The 18,172-nt window shown below is 34.6% G+C and overlaps 4 protein-coding genes across 6 annotated transcripts in view; 2 read left to right on the forward strand and 2 right to left on the reverse strand.

Annotated features, from left to right (window-relative positions):
* Positions 1-65: 65 nt before the first annotated feature.
* PIG-K (Phosphatidylinositol glycan anchor biosynthesis class K) lies at positions 66-3,122 on the reverse strand. The gene is made up of 7 exons (XM_076124811.1): positions 2,924-3,122; positions 2,571-2,849; positions 2,104-2,312; positions 1,778-1,895; positions 1,419-1,529; positions 993-1,168; positions 66-179 (listed from the first exon to the last, which is right to left on the reverse strand). The coding sequence occupies exons 1-7, from the start codon at positions 2,996-2,998 to the stop codon at positions 104-106; spliced, it is 1,044 nt and encodes a 347-aa protein (XP_075980926.1). The 5' UTR covers positions 2,999-3,122; the 3' UTR covers positions 66-103.
* A 548-nt stretch (positions 3,123-3,670) lies between these two features.
* Positions 3,671-8,105, forward strand: Rab19 (RAS oncogene family member Rab19). The gene is made up of 4 exons (XM_076124857.1): positions 3,671-3,961; positions 4,041-4,125; positions 4,526-4,782; positions 5,512-8,105. The coding sequence occupies exons 1-4, from the start codon at positions 3,752-3,754 to the stop codon at positions 5,611-5,613; spliced, it is 654 nt and encodes a 217-aa protein (XP_075980972.1). The 5' UTR covers positions 3,671-3,751; the 3' UTR covers positions 5,614-8,105.
* LOC142979737 (tripartite motif-containing protein 2-like) lies at positions 7,940-17,696 on the reverse strand. Of its 2 annotated transcripts, none has more exons than XM_076124853.1 (9): positions 17,423-17,696; positions 16,562-16,686; positions 16,206-16,489; positions 15,857-15,976; positions 15,272-15,484; positions 12,356-12,570; positions 9,837-10,063; positions 9,263-9,429; positions 7,940-8,568 (listed from the first exon to the last, which is right to left on the reverse strand). In XM_076124853.1, the coding sequence occupies exons 1-9, from the start codon at positions 17,629-17,631 to the stop codon at positions 8,092-8,094; spliced, it is 2,037 nt and encodes a 678-aa protein (XP_075980968.1). In that variant the 5' UTR covers positions 17,632-17,696; the 3' UTR covers positions 7,940-8,091. The 2 variants fall into 2 exon arrangements, with proteins under 2 accessions (XP_075980968.1, XP_075980967.1); XM_076124852.1 differs by having other exon boundaries at positions 16,562-16,704.
* Positions 10,369-18,172, forward strand: part of LOC142979739 (uncharacterized) — a 29,325-nt gene continuing 21,521 nt past the window's right edge. The window contains exons 1-2 of one of the 2 annotated variants that reach the window (XM_076124855.1): positions 10,369-10,525; positions 10,768-10,878. The gene's annotated coding sequence lies outside the window, so the exon portion shown is untranslated. The remainder of the gene's footprint in view (positions 10,526-10,767; positions 10,879-18,172) is intronic. The other variant, XM_076124856.1, reaches the window with a different exon arrangement.

The following is an 18,172-nucleotide window of genomic DNA, read 5'->3' on the forward strand; positions in this document are numbered from 1 at the left end:
TATCGATAAATTGTAATATTCCATGATGTATAACTTAAGAATTTATAACAAAAGAAAATAAATCATTAAATTATTAACCATTTTATTAAATAACAATACTGACTTAAACTGTGTTTTGTATTAAATGCATTGGAAATTGAGGTAGATATTCTCTTTTCTCTGGCACTTTAGTTTTGTTCCTGAAAGAATACAAACTTGTTTAATATTGGATTAATAACAACTAATAACTATACTATTAATAAATTAAAAGATTTACAGAAATATTTTTCGCAGTGAACAGTGAACACCTCCAAAGCGAAAACGCGGGTAAAGGTATTTTTATGCACGTAGGTATACCCTGGACAAAGCGTATACGTATACGTTTGTACGTCTCCGTATAGCTGAGCACATGCCTACTTAGCTACGTAAGAAAATTCAATAATCGACCCTCATTGTTAAAGAAATAGATTACCTAGTGCTGAATAGATTAGTTTACCATTTCTAAAACGCCTTTACACTAAGCGTAAAGATGAAGGACATTTTGTAGATTAACTGAAAGTGATATTTGTATTCAAACATCAAATATTAACTTTTGTGTACATTATCTTCTATTCAAAACGAAGAATGTCTTATTATTATCGTGCCAATTTTTCGCCTTCCGCAGTATTGTTACTTAATTAGCGTTTTACAAACAAGCATCCAGACACTAATGAGTGCCTATCTACGTATGTAATGTCTTATCTCATGCCACATTCCTCATCTCTTTATTTACAGGATTGGCTATCCATTATTTTTCCAAGAAGAATTATTCTTCAAATATAACATTATGAATATTAAATAAAAAGACAATATTTTTTTATCATAATCACAACATTGGTACGATGACAGGGTAAAATATGTCGCAAATCGCAGGACCTTATCCAGTGACGTACAAAGAGAAGCCTGTACCCAATATTTGGTTAAACTAGGCTGAGAAGTTAGACAATAAAAATTAAAATATAAAAGAAACTCACTCAGTCTTCCTCTTCCTCTTCGGTATGTCGACAATGTCAATAGGATCAGTCGTGATCATGACTGGACGTACTGATCCAAAGAAGTCTGTGATTGGCACTCTGTCTGGATCACGCTTGAACAAGTCACGGCGCACGCCTACTGTAGATAGGCACGCACTTTTCGGACAAACTGCCAGCTAGAAAAGAAAAAAGGGGTATTAGTGATGAAAGTAATTAAAACAAGTTTAGTACAAGAAAACAGCACTGGAGATTTCCTGCTTACATAGTATATAAAAACACCTCTGAAACAGTATAGATGACAGCAGGAATTAAGGAGTATCTTAACAATTGAGTCAGCTGCCTTCAATAATAGTTACAAACAATGAATACAGAAAGTATAAAGTGGAAGAAAAAAGGTAGAGCATTTAACTATCACATCATACTTACAAATTCTGACATAGTCCTCTTGCTATTAGGGTGAACATTTTCTAAGAACTCCAGCACATAGTATGTGTATCTATCAATGATGTATACTCCAATAGCTGAGTCCACATGGTGCTGTAACAAAATAAATATTAAATTTTATACATTACTGCAAGCAAATCCCACATCAAATTATGAAACTTGTAGCTCAGATATCTTTAGGAAAGTTACTGTTATTTAGAAGTGATGAAACTGTTCATCTTTGTTAGACCAGTGCTTAAAAATCAATGGGCCCACTAGTAATAATTTACTTATACATATTCTTCAATGATAGGGCAATTATTTACCAAAATTTTGAAGCTAGAATAAAAACTCATACTTACAGACAGAGAATCCTCTCCAACCAAACTGGAAGCTGTTGCCAAAATGTTTGGAGAATAGAACTTTTCATACATAGATGAAGCTTGACATGTGTCTATTATGAAGAATATCTCATTGTACCTGTAAAAGAATTGGTATGTTACTTAAATTAGAATATAATAATAATCAAATAAAATATTATTTATTGTCTTGACAAAGAAATTATTTATCAAAAGGCTGGCAATGATATGCATATTTAAACAGTTGGTACATAAATAAACTCGGCAATAAAAAAAATGCTAATAGTTGGTACCTATTTATGTAAACTTAGCATTTAAAAAGCCAATACCTTCTCTTTTGCCACATTTGTTCTAAAGCATCAGCTAACTCTTGACTAGTAATTTCCTCAGAGTCTTGGAACTTCAGGAAGCCATCACCTCCATGGCCTGTGAGGTAGATGAGAATGTTGCTGCCTTCATCAGTTAACAGCCTCTTGGAACGAGGAGTATCAGGTGGTACCCTCCCTGTTAGGAGACGCACAAAGTTCTCTACTGAAACCTGAAATGAAAAAAAAAAAGTCAATGAAGAAAAAACTAGTTTATATTTACGACTGGCAGAAATATTACTGAAAGTGGAAATTTGTTGTATAATCTCATTTTTACTGTAATCCGTACCGGTCGGAGATCGAGGTATGCTATGGAAAGTAAATCTTGTCATCTTATATAGACTTCAGTTAAGTGTGTATAAGCAAAATATTTTACTACATAACTTCTTCAATACTTTTCTACGACAATAGTAGTAAATGACTAAACTAACCTCATATCCTCTATAATCTACTTCAACATCATCACCATAAACATTGATTTGTTCATGAGCATTGTTAAATATGGTTGCAGGTCGCGGGTTCCTTGGGTTACAAGCCATGTCGTCCGATATCATCAAGATTATCTGACTGTCGGGAATGCCTAACCGCTTCACACTCCGGTATATAGATAACACATTCGCTACATGACGATAATTGAACCAAAACCTTGAGGTATCCACTAACACTGCCCAGTTGTTCGAGTGATTGGACTTTTGGAAGTCTTCTGGTATCTAAAACATTATAAAACATGAGTAAGAGGACAATATCTTGGTAGTTTTGTGTGTGACAAAGACTCTTATCTTACCTCTATGCCATGGGCAAATGCGAAACTTGCTAAAACTGCAAGTAATATGTGATAAAGCCTACATGAATGAGACATATTTAATTCATTAAAATGTGTTTTTTTTATATTGTTATCAATTTATCAATAAAGAAAGATCTTTATTTTGTAAATTGTCCGCAATGTCATTACTGTCAGACTGACAATTAATTTCTGTCTCTGCAGTTGTTGCACATGAAGTAAGTGTTGTATGACTTTTGTTTCAATATGGTTGCTTTGAAAAATATAAATAAATAAATATGATTGGACAACTCACACACGGTCATTTGATTCCAAACTAAGCAGAGCTTGTACTATGGTAACCAATTAACTGTTAAACATACTTATATACTTCTAAATACATACTTATATAGATACATTAACATCCAGGCTCAGAACAAATACTCGTGCTCATCACACAAAGATTTGTCCCGGGTGGGATTCTATAACTAAAACTATTTTTTTATATAATACTGTGTTATTGTCAAAATTAGGCATAAAACCAGGATCAACACCACGGAATGACAAACACAAGAGGAAGGGCCATGTCATACAAAATAAGTGTTATAACTTAACAAACTTATTTAAGTCGAATAATGTAAAAAAAACAGTAACTATTTAATTTCTATGGATAGACTCTAGTCCATATTCGTAATCTCAAAGCAAACTAAACTTAAAAGACTCGTTTTCAAATTAGACTTACAAATTAATTAAAAAGAAAAACGTCAAAATAGGAAATGGCTGTCAAATTGTCAATTGTCTCGTAAACAAGGTAAACATAAGCTTTATTGAACGTTTAATTAAATTTAAATCATGAGCAGCCGCAATCCTAACACACTAATGAGTGTTCCTGATGAACAATTTGATTATTTATTTAAAATAGTACTCATCGGTGACTGTGGTACCGGAAAAACATGCATTGTGCAACGGCTGAAGTCTGGTAATTTTATAGAAAGGCACGGAAATACAATAGGCGTAGACTTTTCTATGAAAACATTGATAGTGGATGGGAAGAAAGTCAAGGTTAGTCTATTTATATAATGCAGCACTACAATTGCGTTGTTTTGTTATGGTACATGCAATAAGTCGATAATATTTATAGCTTCAGATATGGGATACGGCGGGGCAAGAGCGCTTCAGAACTATCACTCAGAGTTATTACCGCTCGGCGAACGGTGTAATTATTGGTATGTATTACTGTACGCCCCCTCATTGCATCAATAATTCCCCCTAGATAAGTGCTCCTGCTTTTCGATTCACATGAGTCATCGTAATTCTGTTGAAAGGCTCATAAAAATAACTAACAGTCTAGTTACGTAGTCATAAACAATAAACATTATCTAAACTGCTTTTAATTAAGTCATCGAACTATATTTATTATCACAACATAATTTTTGTTTTGTGATTCAATTGCTTACAATCGGCTACAATGATAAGACAATGAACTAACTGCATATTACGTGTATAAACAATACAAGCAAATGAATCTATAGAAAATAATTCGATTCTATAAAAAATATTATAGACTCAAATAATTTTTCTGCCAATAATTGTATACACATAAAAACTGTATCCTTAATATTTCAGTATATGACATCACTAAACGGTCAACATTTTTGTCACTACAAAAATGGATTGAAGAAGTCAGGAGATACACTTCATCGAATGTGATAGTTTCCTTGATTGGTAACAAGTGTGACTTGACCGATCAAAGAGAAGTAGAGCCAGATGAACCACAGTCCTTCTGCCGCTATGTTCCTGAGATAATGTTTGTAATGGAAACTTCTGCAAAGGACAACACTAATGTCGAAGATACATTCCGCAGCTTGGCTACAGAATTAAAGGTTTGTTATGTGAATAATATTCTTGCTAATTATCCTGTTCTACTGAACTGATTTGTTTATCCTTATCTGAGGCCACAATCTATATGTTATGGGCTCACTCACAGGAGAATATTAATATAATTATGTGTTTTCTCTTGTTAACTCTACTGTCTATTATAAATTGATTACATACTGGCTGAATTTTCAGCAGGTATATTAAATGTTCAAGTTTAGAATCCACATTGTAACAAGAGTGGCCAGTAATTTATTGCCTATATTCATGGTCGATTACAATGTTGGGAAACTCCTTTTCTCAACATTCAATACAATTTCTGTTTTTTTTTTCTTTACTCACTTGGACTATTGTCTGTGTCATGCTTGGGTGACACAGGCACTTATTTTAAATCTCAGATTTGTATTCAGTTTCATCAATTTAAATTGTGTGCTAAAATAAAACAAGCGTTTTTCATTTCTGTTCAATTGTGTTCATTATAGTCTAAATACTGAAATCCTGTATTGATAAAACATTATTTTATTATGTGCCTCACCACACGATTAGTTAATAACCGCATGTGCCACAGCCTGATTAATTAACGAGATGCCAAGCAATGATGAACATGGCAGTTAACATACTAATTTTAAATAAGCATATTTCTTATCTCAAAATAATTAGTTTCATTATCAAGTATGACAGGGTAAAACATAGTTTTATTCGAATTTTATTTAAATATATTGTATTTTTGTTTTCAGAGACAACATGACAACAGTGAGGGTCCCCCTGCAGAGTCAGACTCAGTTGTGCTCGGAGAGAGTCACTCAGTGAGTAGGTGTCAACCTTGCCGATCCTCCTAGACCTATTGTAATAGAACATACATCAGTCATTTTATATTGTTTTCCTTGTATCTCTCACACATCACAGACTGGCTACATTTTTGTCATAAAAACTTATTAAGAGATATAAAAATTAGCCAAATACTGTGAGGCCTTACTCAGTGCTTTGTGCACCTCTTTGGTTACTAATAATTTGTTCTGCCGTGATTGTTGTGGAGCTATGCATTGAAGACTTTGTTCTCTTGTCACAAGTTATAGTTTTAATTTTTAAACGAATGTGCCTACTGAGTGGCCGGAATGGTGAGAGGTGATGCGTTAAATGAATGGTTTTTTTGAATACTACTACTATTGAAGGAAGTAGAATTGCCGTGTTAACTGTCGCTACTTTGTCGGTACGTGGGACGTTGCACGCGATGGCCACTTAGTCGTAAACATACATCAATTGTATGTAATTTCTTTAGACTACTGATAACTTTTTCACCTTATACATGTGGCTGTAAAATTATCTATTCTATGACTAATGTCTTGGCCTAGAAAACTTCAGTGAGATTGCCTCAATTATAGCTAGTAATTTACAAAATCAATTATGTTTACATATCCTACAGTCATTGTTTTGAATAATAATTATTAGTATCAATGCTCAAGGCCGAGACAATACTAAATCGTAAAGATGTGCGTAATATGCTTACATTTGAATCCAATTTGATTCGAGATTATATTGGTGTATGAAATTATTTCAGTAATGTATACATAATACATATTATTATAGTAAAATATACATAAATGTTTATGTAAAACATAATTTTGGAGATAGATATGAATATGGCTTTAAGTTTTAATTTTAAGATCCGTAAAATGTAAGTGAATTCTCTAATTGGTTTATAGCATAAAAAATATTGAATAGAATGAAAAATCAGTTTCGTTATATGTAAATAAGTGTAGATAATTGTAACTATTTGAACCACCTGCTCGAGACTGATTTGAGCCATACAATTAGTATTGAATGTTATTACCCAGACCATAGATTTTTATCTATATATGTTGTATGTTGTTAAATTCTGAATATACAGGGTGTAAATGAGTATTCTGTAGTTCAGTACGCGGGATTTGACTTGATTTTGGCATCGGTTAAAAAGGCAGTATTTTGTATAAGTATAAAGTGCTTTTTAAATATTTTTTTATTAAATTACACCTTGTATATCATTTTATTAGCACCTGTCCGTATATTAATTTGTGCCTATAATGGAATTGTAGAATGTGACGTCCAAGAAATTAATAATATGACCTGTTTTATGAATATCTAGTAAAAGTATTCAGATTAATAACTTAGATTCCTTTCAAGAGAATTTACAATACAGTATGTAACTAACACAATTTGAGAAATGTGCATTGTCCTAAACTAGCTAGTGACTAGTGTCTCATAAATACTTATGAATTCATACGAATTTCTGAATTATTTTGCTAAGATATACTAAAACAGGTCTATAACTAACTAATACTCATAAAATGAGGGTACTGAATTAAATAGCCTTCTCGTCTTCATTATTCTTGTGGGGTCGGCAACATGTTTTCTCCCAATAACATACTGTAAAGGGGATTTGGCCAAATTTTTAATCAAGGGCGGTCTTACCTTCCCTGTCTGGCGTCAACGCTCCTTGGGAATTTTACGTTTAATTGGAAAGTGGAAGGGAAATTTAGCCAGTGGTGGTGGTGTGGGTTAATGGTCTAGGAATCTGGTATATAGGTGAGGACGGGACTTTGGGACCCTGCAGCTGTGGGAAAGGGGATGTTATAGGGTGCAGTGACTCGGGTAAATCGGGATTGCATGCCCAAATGTCTCTGGTCTATGATCGACCATATCCATAAATGGAGAATGAATATGATTATGTGATTATGGAAAATAATGCTATTTAAATCAGTACTACATTTTGAATAATCGTTAGTATAAATATATAATTATTATTATGACTAAAGCAATATAGTTATTTCTAGGTATTCCAGAAAGGTGCAGATAGCAACAAAAGTTGTTTAAGATTGTTTTTCGTTCATCAAAATGATCTATATATAACCGTTATGTATAGATGCTTGAAAAACTACATTTGTTCAGCAACTTTTGTGGCTTATTCTGTGCTCCTGTGGTCAATTCCTATCTGATATTGACTACTTGACATTTTTGGAATACTGATAGTATTGGATATAAATAAGCTAAATTATCAGTTTTATCGGAGCGACGTATTTTGCAACCTACTTTAAATTATCGAGGTTTGCATAGATAGTTAGGTAGCGAAAATTTATTTCGAAATTATTTGACGTGTCATAAAAGGAATCTCTAAATTTTAATTTGTATTACGACGTAAAATAAAACGACTTATTAATAACAATAATTTTATTGAACTAATCTGAGTGCTATATCACGATCTGTATTTTAATTTAGTTTTTTTTATATTGACGACATTATGTTCTACACTAAAATAAATTGTTATAATTTTAATACATCTGTTAAAAAAAGTTTACGCAGTGGTTTTTAGTATCGCTTATGATGATGTCCAGTTGTTTTGTGACGTGTATGCCGGAGATCCAGCCGAACTTGCCTGGTTGAGTTCCTAGGCCTCCGAACACCCTAACAAGCTGTCCTGAAGGTTTGAAAACCTGTACTCGGCAGTTTCCTGAATCTCCTACTAGTATGTATCCTAGCGGGTCGACGGCTAACACTTCTGGCTGTCTGAATTGTCCTTTCCTTTGTCCCATGGATCCAAATTCTATAATCTTACTCTTATCGTGCTTGTTGTACACTTTAACTCGTCGGTTACCGCTGTCTAGTACGACTACACGGTCGTTAGTGACTGCCACGCTTGTGGGAGCATTTAACTCGGTACATAGGATGTCTTTGGTCTGCCATAGACTAGCAGCTTCCGATGTCTGTGGTTTCGTCGCTACACCGATCTGGTCGACGAATTTACCATCAGGTTGGATAACCTGAAATAAAACATACAGTTTTATAAAATATTGTACGATAAAAGGATAAGTTATCGATTATTTTTCTATATTTAGGAACAAGGACAATGTTAAGTTTGATTATTATAAATATCCTTTATTACGCAGTTTTGGTAATACTTACTTAGTGATTTAGATAATATTTTATGGCTAAGTATTATGCAACTAGAATAATTCTTGAAAATCTTTCATAATTATACATTTCCGTGTGATAAGCTAAGCTGCGTATTAAACTTATTAGTTGCAAAGATTACTATTCGTAAATAGTAGAAATGTCATGAATTGGCGTAGCAGTAGTAGTACAGGTAGTTTAACAGGAACAATAATAATTAATAAGGTATATATTTTAAAGGACACAGTTTTTAAAAATCGGCCGTAACAGTTCAAAAGCTTATAAAAATCAAAGAAACAACTATATACGAATGTGGCTCCTTATAGAGAGAAAAAAAGAAAACCTAAACAGCTCCCGACCGAGGGTAGGTACAAATGACTACAAAAAATAGTTCTTAAATAATACGCTAGGGGTGCTGGAGAGCTTAATATTAATAGAAAATAGCTCAATATTGTGTGAGCTCATGTATGGTACTGAAACGTAAACGAACAACTTCAAAACCTATTCAATAAGCTAAAGGAAAATGTGAATTAATTCACTATATCGTCATAACAAAAATATTACCTGTATCCGATCATTCCCGGTGTCAACGACGTAGATGAGTTGGTTCGCGTTATCAGTAGCTATGCCTTCAGGTGACCTGAACGTGCCAACACGACTGCCCTTCTGACCGACAGAGCGCAAGTATTCGCCGTCTTTAGAAAACACGTGGATGCAGTGCTTCCATTTGTCTGAAATCGAACATAATTGTATTTTAAAATAATGTTCTTCATAGTCTTTGATTTTAGGAACCTGTAAAGCAGAGAACATAATATTACCTATTATGTCAGCTACAGGTACAACATTTGGTATTTTACAATGAGGTGACGCAAAGGGTCTTGATTCGCCCATATAATCTGTACCTATCTATGAGTGTAGCTAAAAAAATTAAAGTGGGTAACCGTTTTTAGAGGAAAGCAGCAAAAAAGTAGTAAGTACTAATTTGGGGTGATTTCAAAATTTTTTCAAAGTAGGTAAATTGTTTAGTTATTGAGTTGACACAAAATTCCAAATTGGCAATTAATACTCAGTCGTTTAAGCTAAACCCTTGTCTTGGAACGGCTTAAGGGACTATCCTTATTTATGACTAACATCTTACCTGTAATATAGATTTCTCCCAGACTCTTCATGAACGCGATATGCACGGGGCACAGCATCTCCTCACAAGACAGCCTGGTGACGATCTTGGCTTGTGTTCGTTCCATGATGAGCACGCTGTGACTGTCCATGCCACACACGTAGAGGTGGTTGCTCCATGGACTGACTCCAACGCCGCATGGACGAGAAGTCTTGCGCCACACGTAGTGAGGAACGAAGTTACGGGATCTAGAATATTGAAACTTATGAAAGGCATGTCAGTGTGCTCACGTCTTAATTCCCAATTATATCTTGTAGATATTCCCGCCAAATGTATCGATGACAATTTGTTAAAAATAATAATAAAATTGTAAGTATTACAACGAAATGTTTAGTCGACTACTTACAGTTAATTGCCTTGCAATAATTATACCTTTTATGTACTTATATAATTGGAAATATTTCGTTGTTTCAGAATGTGTTAGAATCATGTAAAATTGTACTCAAGTTAATCTTAATTAATTTTTCAATTTGATTTTCGTAATCGTGAGCAGTTCCTATTCATTAAAATACTTGATTTTTGTGTGGAATTTTCGTTAATCACTTTTCATAAATAATCACACTTGCAGAGGTGATTGTACTGGAGTTGCACGCAAGTACACAATGAATGCATGCACATTTTTTCGTATTAGGAGATTTTCATCGGTCGTGGTAAGTGCCAATTTTATAGTTTTCTAACTATTTATAACGCCAAAAGACTATTGGATTACAACCACTAACTCTATTGCTTAGTTTAATTTAAATAATCTTATTTATTTTAATAGCAAACTTTTAAAAATATAGCACATTCATCGCTCGGCTCCAAATCACTGCTTATTAGCATAGACATTTTTGCTCAAGTATTCTTCAATTTCAGTATTCGATTAAAATTATTACATTTAACGTTTTCCTAGTTACAGGTATCAGATGGTTAGCTAGTTTTATGACTAATACTAGTATAACCACTGAATACAAGACACGGAAAAGAATTGGGGACGTGGTTGCCACTGCTTACCATCATAGAGGTGAGTTAATTACTTGCATTTAATTTGTAGTAAGCAAAAGTATTGAAAGAATTGGGAGATATTCGCGTGAACACTTTCAGATGAGGAAAATTGCGTGTTCACTTGTCATAGTAGTTTGTCTTGTCTGGCATCTACTGTGCGCAACAAAGTTAACTGTCAGTTTTATTACCGCGTTCTTTTTGATTGCTTATTTAGCACTAGCTGACCCGCGCAACTTCGCTTGCGTCACATGAGAGAGAATGGGTCATAATTTTCCCCGTTTTTGTAACAATTTTCGTTGCTAATCCGCTCCTATTGGCCGAAGCGTCATGTTATATAGCTTATAGCCTTACTCGGTAAATGGTCAATACAAAAATATTTTTTCAATTCGAGCCAGTAGTTCCTGAGATTAGCGCGTTCAAACAAACTCAGCTTTATAATATTTGTATAGATAAGAGAACCTCGTAGCTAAGTAACAACCGCGTGCATCCATCTCTAAGGTTAAGCTACGCTTGCCGAGGTTGTTCCGTGGATGGGTGACCATATACTATAATATAATACTCATAACTACTTAAAAGAATATACAATTAAACTAACACGAAATTCTACCAAATACCACTAAATGGGTATAATATTAACATTAAATACGAAAATAATGTAATTAAAACTATTTAAAAGAATATACAAACAAATTTATTATAACTAACACGAAATATTTAGTGGAAACTATTTCAAACTAATATCAATTCGAAAGAGTATAACCTCAACTGATAAGAATAACGTAAGTAGCATAATAATCAAATTTCAGTTAAAAATCTCCAAAGCGTAGGCTTACCCAGCTAAGACATAAAACGTAATGATAGTGCGATTTAATATTGCCAGTAACGCCATCTAGTGAAAGCGCCAGTGCAACCGCAAAGCGGTGGAGCGGTTTCTTCCGATTGTCGCTGTTTTCCGTGGGAATGAGATATTTTCCCGGAGTAAAAAGTAGCCTATGTCCTTTCTCGGATATCAAAGTATCTCCATACCAAATTTCACGCAAATTGGTTCAGTAGTTTAGGCGTGATTGAGTAGCAGACAGACAGACAGACAGACAGACAGAGTTACTTTCGCATTTATAATATTAGTATGGATAATTAACAATTTATTACAAAGTGAAGATCAAATTAGTTTTGGGCCAAATCGTATGCCAGAATTTCGAATGTTTTATTTTATAACATTTCTGGTACTGCGATTTTACCGTATATTATTTTATTTTCGTTCGTTCAATAGCTCTAACATGAAGTAAAGTCGTAGAGCACCGTTCCTCGGAGAGTACATAAAGTCACCAGACCCACCCACGCCTAACTATTCACCCGTCCACCGTCCTACCTAGTTATTAGGGTGATGGTCTTACGGAGTAGGCAAGAGTGTTTCTTCTTATTCGCTTCCAATCTTCTTCACACTCCAATTCCCTGGTTTATTTAGCCTAGGTTTACAGTATTCGTTTCTAACTTACCGGTAGTGCAAAACAAGGTTTTCTTCACTTTCCAGTGGGTCATTTTGTTTCGGAGACTCCAACACTGGGTCATCAGATTCAGCGTCTATTGGTGTGGCTGAGTCCATCTCTATGCGGAAATTCTCTTTGTCGAATACAAATCGTTCTGTGTCCCATTTGGATACCTCTGATAGGAGTTGTACCGCATTCTGGTGGAGGTTTATAAATGTGGCGACCTGGGAAATAAAACACAGAATAAATAGGAATACATTAATATAGTAGGGTGAACGGTAATGTGCGCAAGTGACTGCCGATCACGATGTAGCGAGGGTGATAAGAGACCATCCATCCAGATCCAGACACAAAGTGTTTTTAGATTTTACCAACAGCAGTACGGAGTTTGGTAATGCGTCCCATAAATGAATGGCTTCTCCCTTTTTATATGGTGCTGCAAACTATTAAGTTGAGTTGATTGTACGGATGTGGAATTCTCTTATATCTTCTACTTATACAAAACTCGACGAACAAACTTCAATAGTGCGGCTGCGGTTCTTTTACTAGGTTCAGTTATTATTTACTAGCTGACCCGCGCAACTTCGCTTGCGTCACATAAGAGAGAATGGGTCAGAATTTTCCATGTTTTTGTAACACTTTTTACTGTTACCTACTCTGCTCTTATTGGTCGTAGCGTGATGATATAAGATATGCTTTTTTTTTCACGAAAAATATTCTCAAAATTATTTATATCTCTTAGTATAACGAAGTCGCGCTAAGGCATATCCGCCATTAAAACAGTTGCTATGGCAACGGAATTTTGTTAATTCAATGTCATTATTATATTGATTTTTCGCGACTTCGTTGAATTTTCTGAATTTTCCCAGGAAATGCGTCATTTTCCCGGGGTAAAAAGTAGCCTATGTCCTTTCTCGGGTATCAAAATATCTCCATACCAAATTTCATGCAAATTGGTTCAGTAGTTTAGACGTGATTGAGTAGCAGACAGACAGACAGACAGACAGACAGACAGACAGACAGAGTTACTTTCGCATTTATAATATTAGTATGGATTTGCGAGTCCATTGTCACCTTATGAGGTGCTACCACAAACTGTACCTATTGTCAACACTTCTGTACAATTACTCTAATCCATACTAGTAATGTTGTGTTTGTTTGTTGGATGTTGTAATTAAATCACGTGTTTAAAAAAGCCTTCACCTTATTAATCATAACTGTTATAAAGTCTATACACCTAGCTATCAGTGGCTGTCAAAACAGCTTAGTAACAAATAAATTTCGATGTACAATTTATCCGATAGGTACCTACTGAGCAAGGTTTGCTCTAAACATTAGCCTTTTGAAAAGGAAGCCTGTGGCTGCCCTTTCCGTCTCGTCCGAAGACGAGGTGGGCCGTTAGTTACCTATGTTTATTTTTATAACTAAGGTTCAAAATAAGTATTATCTTTTGTTATAAGTAGATTGATATGGTCTTAGATTACGATCTATTAGGGCGAGTTAGTAGCGATATTGAAAAGATATCAATTAACCGTGCTATTAGCAATATCTATATAGAAATCTATGAAAACAGTTGATTCATGACTTCTAGTTAACCTGGTTTATAGAATTGTTCGATTTTATCTAGTCGCCTTTATGACATACTTGTTTTTTTTTAATAATCACGTGGAATATATTTTTCTCTCTCAATATTTTTTTTTATATTGCCCTTTATAAAGTAATCCAAGACTATAATCAAGATATTATATGGTCTTAACTTCAACATTGGTGTGTCATTATCTTCACAAAAGATTAGGAACACCTGTTGTTTCCTCAATAAACTTGCAGGACATTCATTTTATAAGCAAAGAGGTACTTCCCAAAAAATTTCAAGTTATTAAAACGCATTTGTGACAATGCGATAAGATATCGCATTTCGTGATTTCACAGTTGTTTTGTTTCGTTTTATAATCAGTCCTTTATTTGATTCGTTGTGATTTAATTACGCAGATAAGATGATAGATTCTATGAAATCATTGTTATTTCAATACGATACAATACCTAAACATCAACTTTTTATTTTACTTTGATTTTATATTTCTAAGGATACATTTATAATAACTTACAAAGCATCTTTCTTTTTCATAGAGTTGCCATTTTGCATATAAAATCCGTAGAGCCTACGTTTTTTTAACGGCGGCCACATAACGTTCTATTCGTTCTTTTAGCCACATTTGCGATAACCTACCGTTTTTTGACACAAGAATAAATCGTTATACATAGGATCACCGCTTTATAAATCCCTAGAAATGACGCACTGTCAATAGTTAAAGCAAGGCTTCCCTACATAAACTACGGTAACTGTAGCAATTAGCAATCGACTAGTTACGACTACGCAATGACGCTGATAAAACAAGCCCTATAGATATGTGCTCAGTATCAGGGCCATATTAATGGGGTAACTGGCCGACATCATACGCATTTTATATGAAATGTCCCTAAAACACAGATACAGTGTCGTCCGGGTCGACGCGATGACGTATACGAACAAGTTGTAAAATAATCCTACCAATGTTTATCCTGCTGGGGAATACCGCAGGGAAATCTTTCCATGTAATTTTATTATACCGAGTGTTAAATTATTATTGTCATTTTCAGTCAGATTGTGTCCCTGATTTAAAGCATGTTTGATAAAAGCTATGTATGTATACAGAATCTGCTAACATTATAGGTACTTACCAACTATTGGGGTGAAAAGCTTTTGCCTATGAAAACTTATGTGCCTAATCTTAAGATAATGAATAGAGCTATAAATATCTAATATTTTGAGAAATGAGAAAGTACATGAAGCACTAAAACACCCTAAAGTAGCCTTTAGTCAGCCACGATCGTACATGCAGACCTATCACAGATCAAAAATAATAAACCGTTTTTAAATAAACTTACCCTTTCATTATCATTCGCATCACTACTTTGCATGGCCTTCACCGCCACAGTCTTAGCTTCAGCCAAGGAAGTCTGCAGCGCCAGCGCAGACATATCCGCAGACTTCTGCAAACTCGCGGCTTCATTCAACATGCTGTCTTTAGCGTCAATGATAGCCGCTATTTTCTCCTCTGCTGCTATGTTTATTTGTTCCGCTATGCGTTCACAACGATCCTGTAAAGATTATTGACATGCTGAGACTTTATTACGCTAATAGTGGACTCGTGTCGGTTACTCTGATTTACCGAATTTTTTAACTTAACTAGGAGAGACCTTATCTACCAGTGTCACTACTTGCAATTTGATGTTCTATAAATGACTTGAAACTATATCCAGCAGGCATATTTTCAGCCAAACCATTAAGCTTAATGGTATGTTTTAGTAAAGCTAATCGTAAATTAAAATTCATTCCGTTTTTTTCATGTTCAACAGTTCTTTAGACTCACACATGAGTGCACATATAAACTTACGTCTGACATTATGTTTGCCATTTTTCCTGGTAATACCTAAACAAGTTTTGTATGCCAAGACATTCTGGTCACGTACCTTATAATGTTCAATTTTGTGTTCAAGATGACTGGCGGCTGTGTCCAGTTGTTTCAAAATAGATTTTAGTTGGATCCGCATATCATCCAAGTGCTGCGACCAACATACGCGGCAGAATTTCTAAAATAAAATATTTTTAAGAATTTCTTCAATGTAATACTTCTTTGAAAGTTTAAAAACTTTACTTTGTTATTTTGAAATATTCTAGCCAGCTAGAAATATATAAATGATTATTAAATCAGCGCTACAAGACTCTACCTTAGAAGGTAATAATAAAAACACCGTTTTAGTCTAAACATGTATAAGGGCAGGGTAATTATTACAATAAATATGATAAAAAGTAAATTACCAGTTTGCAATGATCACACAGGGTGATGTCAAAACTGTCGCACATAGATTTACAATGTACGCATCTGACTCCCCCTGCAAAAAGTTCTACGCTCTGTCCGTTGTTTACTGCGGGAGACGAGGGCGGGGTCCCTGTACTCTTACGAACATCACCGTTCATACTACTGATCCCAACTAACTGTAATAACGAATCTATGTACAGATTTGAAGGCAGATTCTCTATATAATTCTGCCCTTGTATCTGAATCCGCGTCCTACATATAGGACATCCGATTATTATCGCATCTGAAAGTAAAATTGCAAATTTAATACCTGTTTGAATATTTAAAAGTAATAATGTGTATGATTAGTGTTTACCAGCGATGTAGACAGACAGACACGCCATACAGAAAGTGTGTTGACACGGTAACATCTTTGGGTTGTGTAGTACTTCGAGACAGAGAGCGCATTGTACCAATTCTTTGATGCCACCAGCTGATAACCTGTTTGCAATGTTGGAGCTGCATCAATAAATATGGGTATTAATTCAATTTTAAAAGCGTGAACGAGTGAATAAAGCCTTTGACAAAGTTTGTTTAAATGGCCAGCCAAATCCGTAAAAACTTTAGGCACTACAATTCTAATTTACGTTTTTTACCAAAAGTTAACCCAACTCAAGTCCCGAGGTACAATAAATTGTTAGTATTGACCGTTTAGATTAATTTATTGACACATGATTGTCAAAGGTACAAATTACTGTTTATGTGATTGCCTTTACAGAGGAATAACGTTAACAACAAGTTAAGAAAATAGAAAATTGGTGTGCTGAAATAGTATTTTTGATTTGAATTTGTTGATTATTTGGATGTACTAAAATAAATTAAATAAAAATCTAATTCAAATTACATAAATCTAGTTCTCAGATTATATTAACGTGCATTTGGTATTTTATTAACAACCTAATCAATCATTATTACAATTTCGTTTAAAAATAAATATTCGGAGAAACCGATGCAATCTATCACGTCACCGAATAAATGCAATTTTATATAAAATAGCGTGCGGATTGGCGATAAAATATTCGAATTTATATTTTAAATATCATTTCTGTTTTGGCTGAGCTACCAACTACCTACTTACAATGCAAAGTGAAGTCGACATTCCACTTAGTAAAACATCGTCTAAGATCAACAGTAACAAGATCAATGAATATAATTAATGTCTATAAGTAGTACTCACTTTCTAGGCTTTGGTTCTGAAATGGAATTGACCGCCCTCGATACGACTGGTGGGGCCTGGGCCCGGTAGCCGTGAGGGGTGTCCTGCGCCGCCAACGCAGACGGGCTCGTAGGCGACATTGGCGGACGCATCCCTGCCTCCAACTTCTGACTCTGCCATCTCTTCAAAGTAAAAAATGGCGGTTTCTTCTTCACCTTCTCATTCTGCATTGTAACATATACACTTCACTCGTCAACATGTAATTAAACACTGAAATATAAACTCCGATAAATCACCGATAACACAAACTCTTATCAGATATTATACCGGTAATTATGTAGTTCATTATCTACCCTGTAATAGATTTGAATTCGATTAGCACATCGACGTATTTTGTAGATAAGATAAAATATATTTCTGTACCGAAACAAAATTCGATTTTTCACCAGTCATTAACATAAACATTGGGTGTCCTGTGAAATCGAAACTGGCAGACGATGCGAGGCGAATTTTCTCTCGTAATAAAACCGAACGTAAATACCATTGATCCTCTTCAACGACATTGTACTTTATGTATGAGAAAGTTATCAAAATAAATGTAGGCTTTTAGGTTGCCATATTTTAGGGGGAGGCCGATGCATTATAACGGTGAAAACAGGTGAAGTAATGTTGTGCCCGAGGCTCCTTGCCGAATTTGGTCACATTAATGCCAACCAGTCGTGTATTCTTCATTCGCACGCGGTGTTTATCTATTTTATTATTCTGTTAATC

This window comes from Anticarsia gemmatalis, chromosome 17 (genome assembly GCF_050436995.1).
Source record: "Anticarsia gemmatalis isolate Benzon Research Colony breed Stoneville strain chromosome 17, ilAntGemm2 primary, whole genome shotgun sequence".
NCBI classification, from domain to species: domain Eukaryota; kingdom Metazoa; phylum Arthropoda; class Insecta; order Lepidoptera; family Erebidae; genus Anticarsia; species Anticarsia gemmatalis.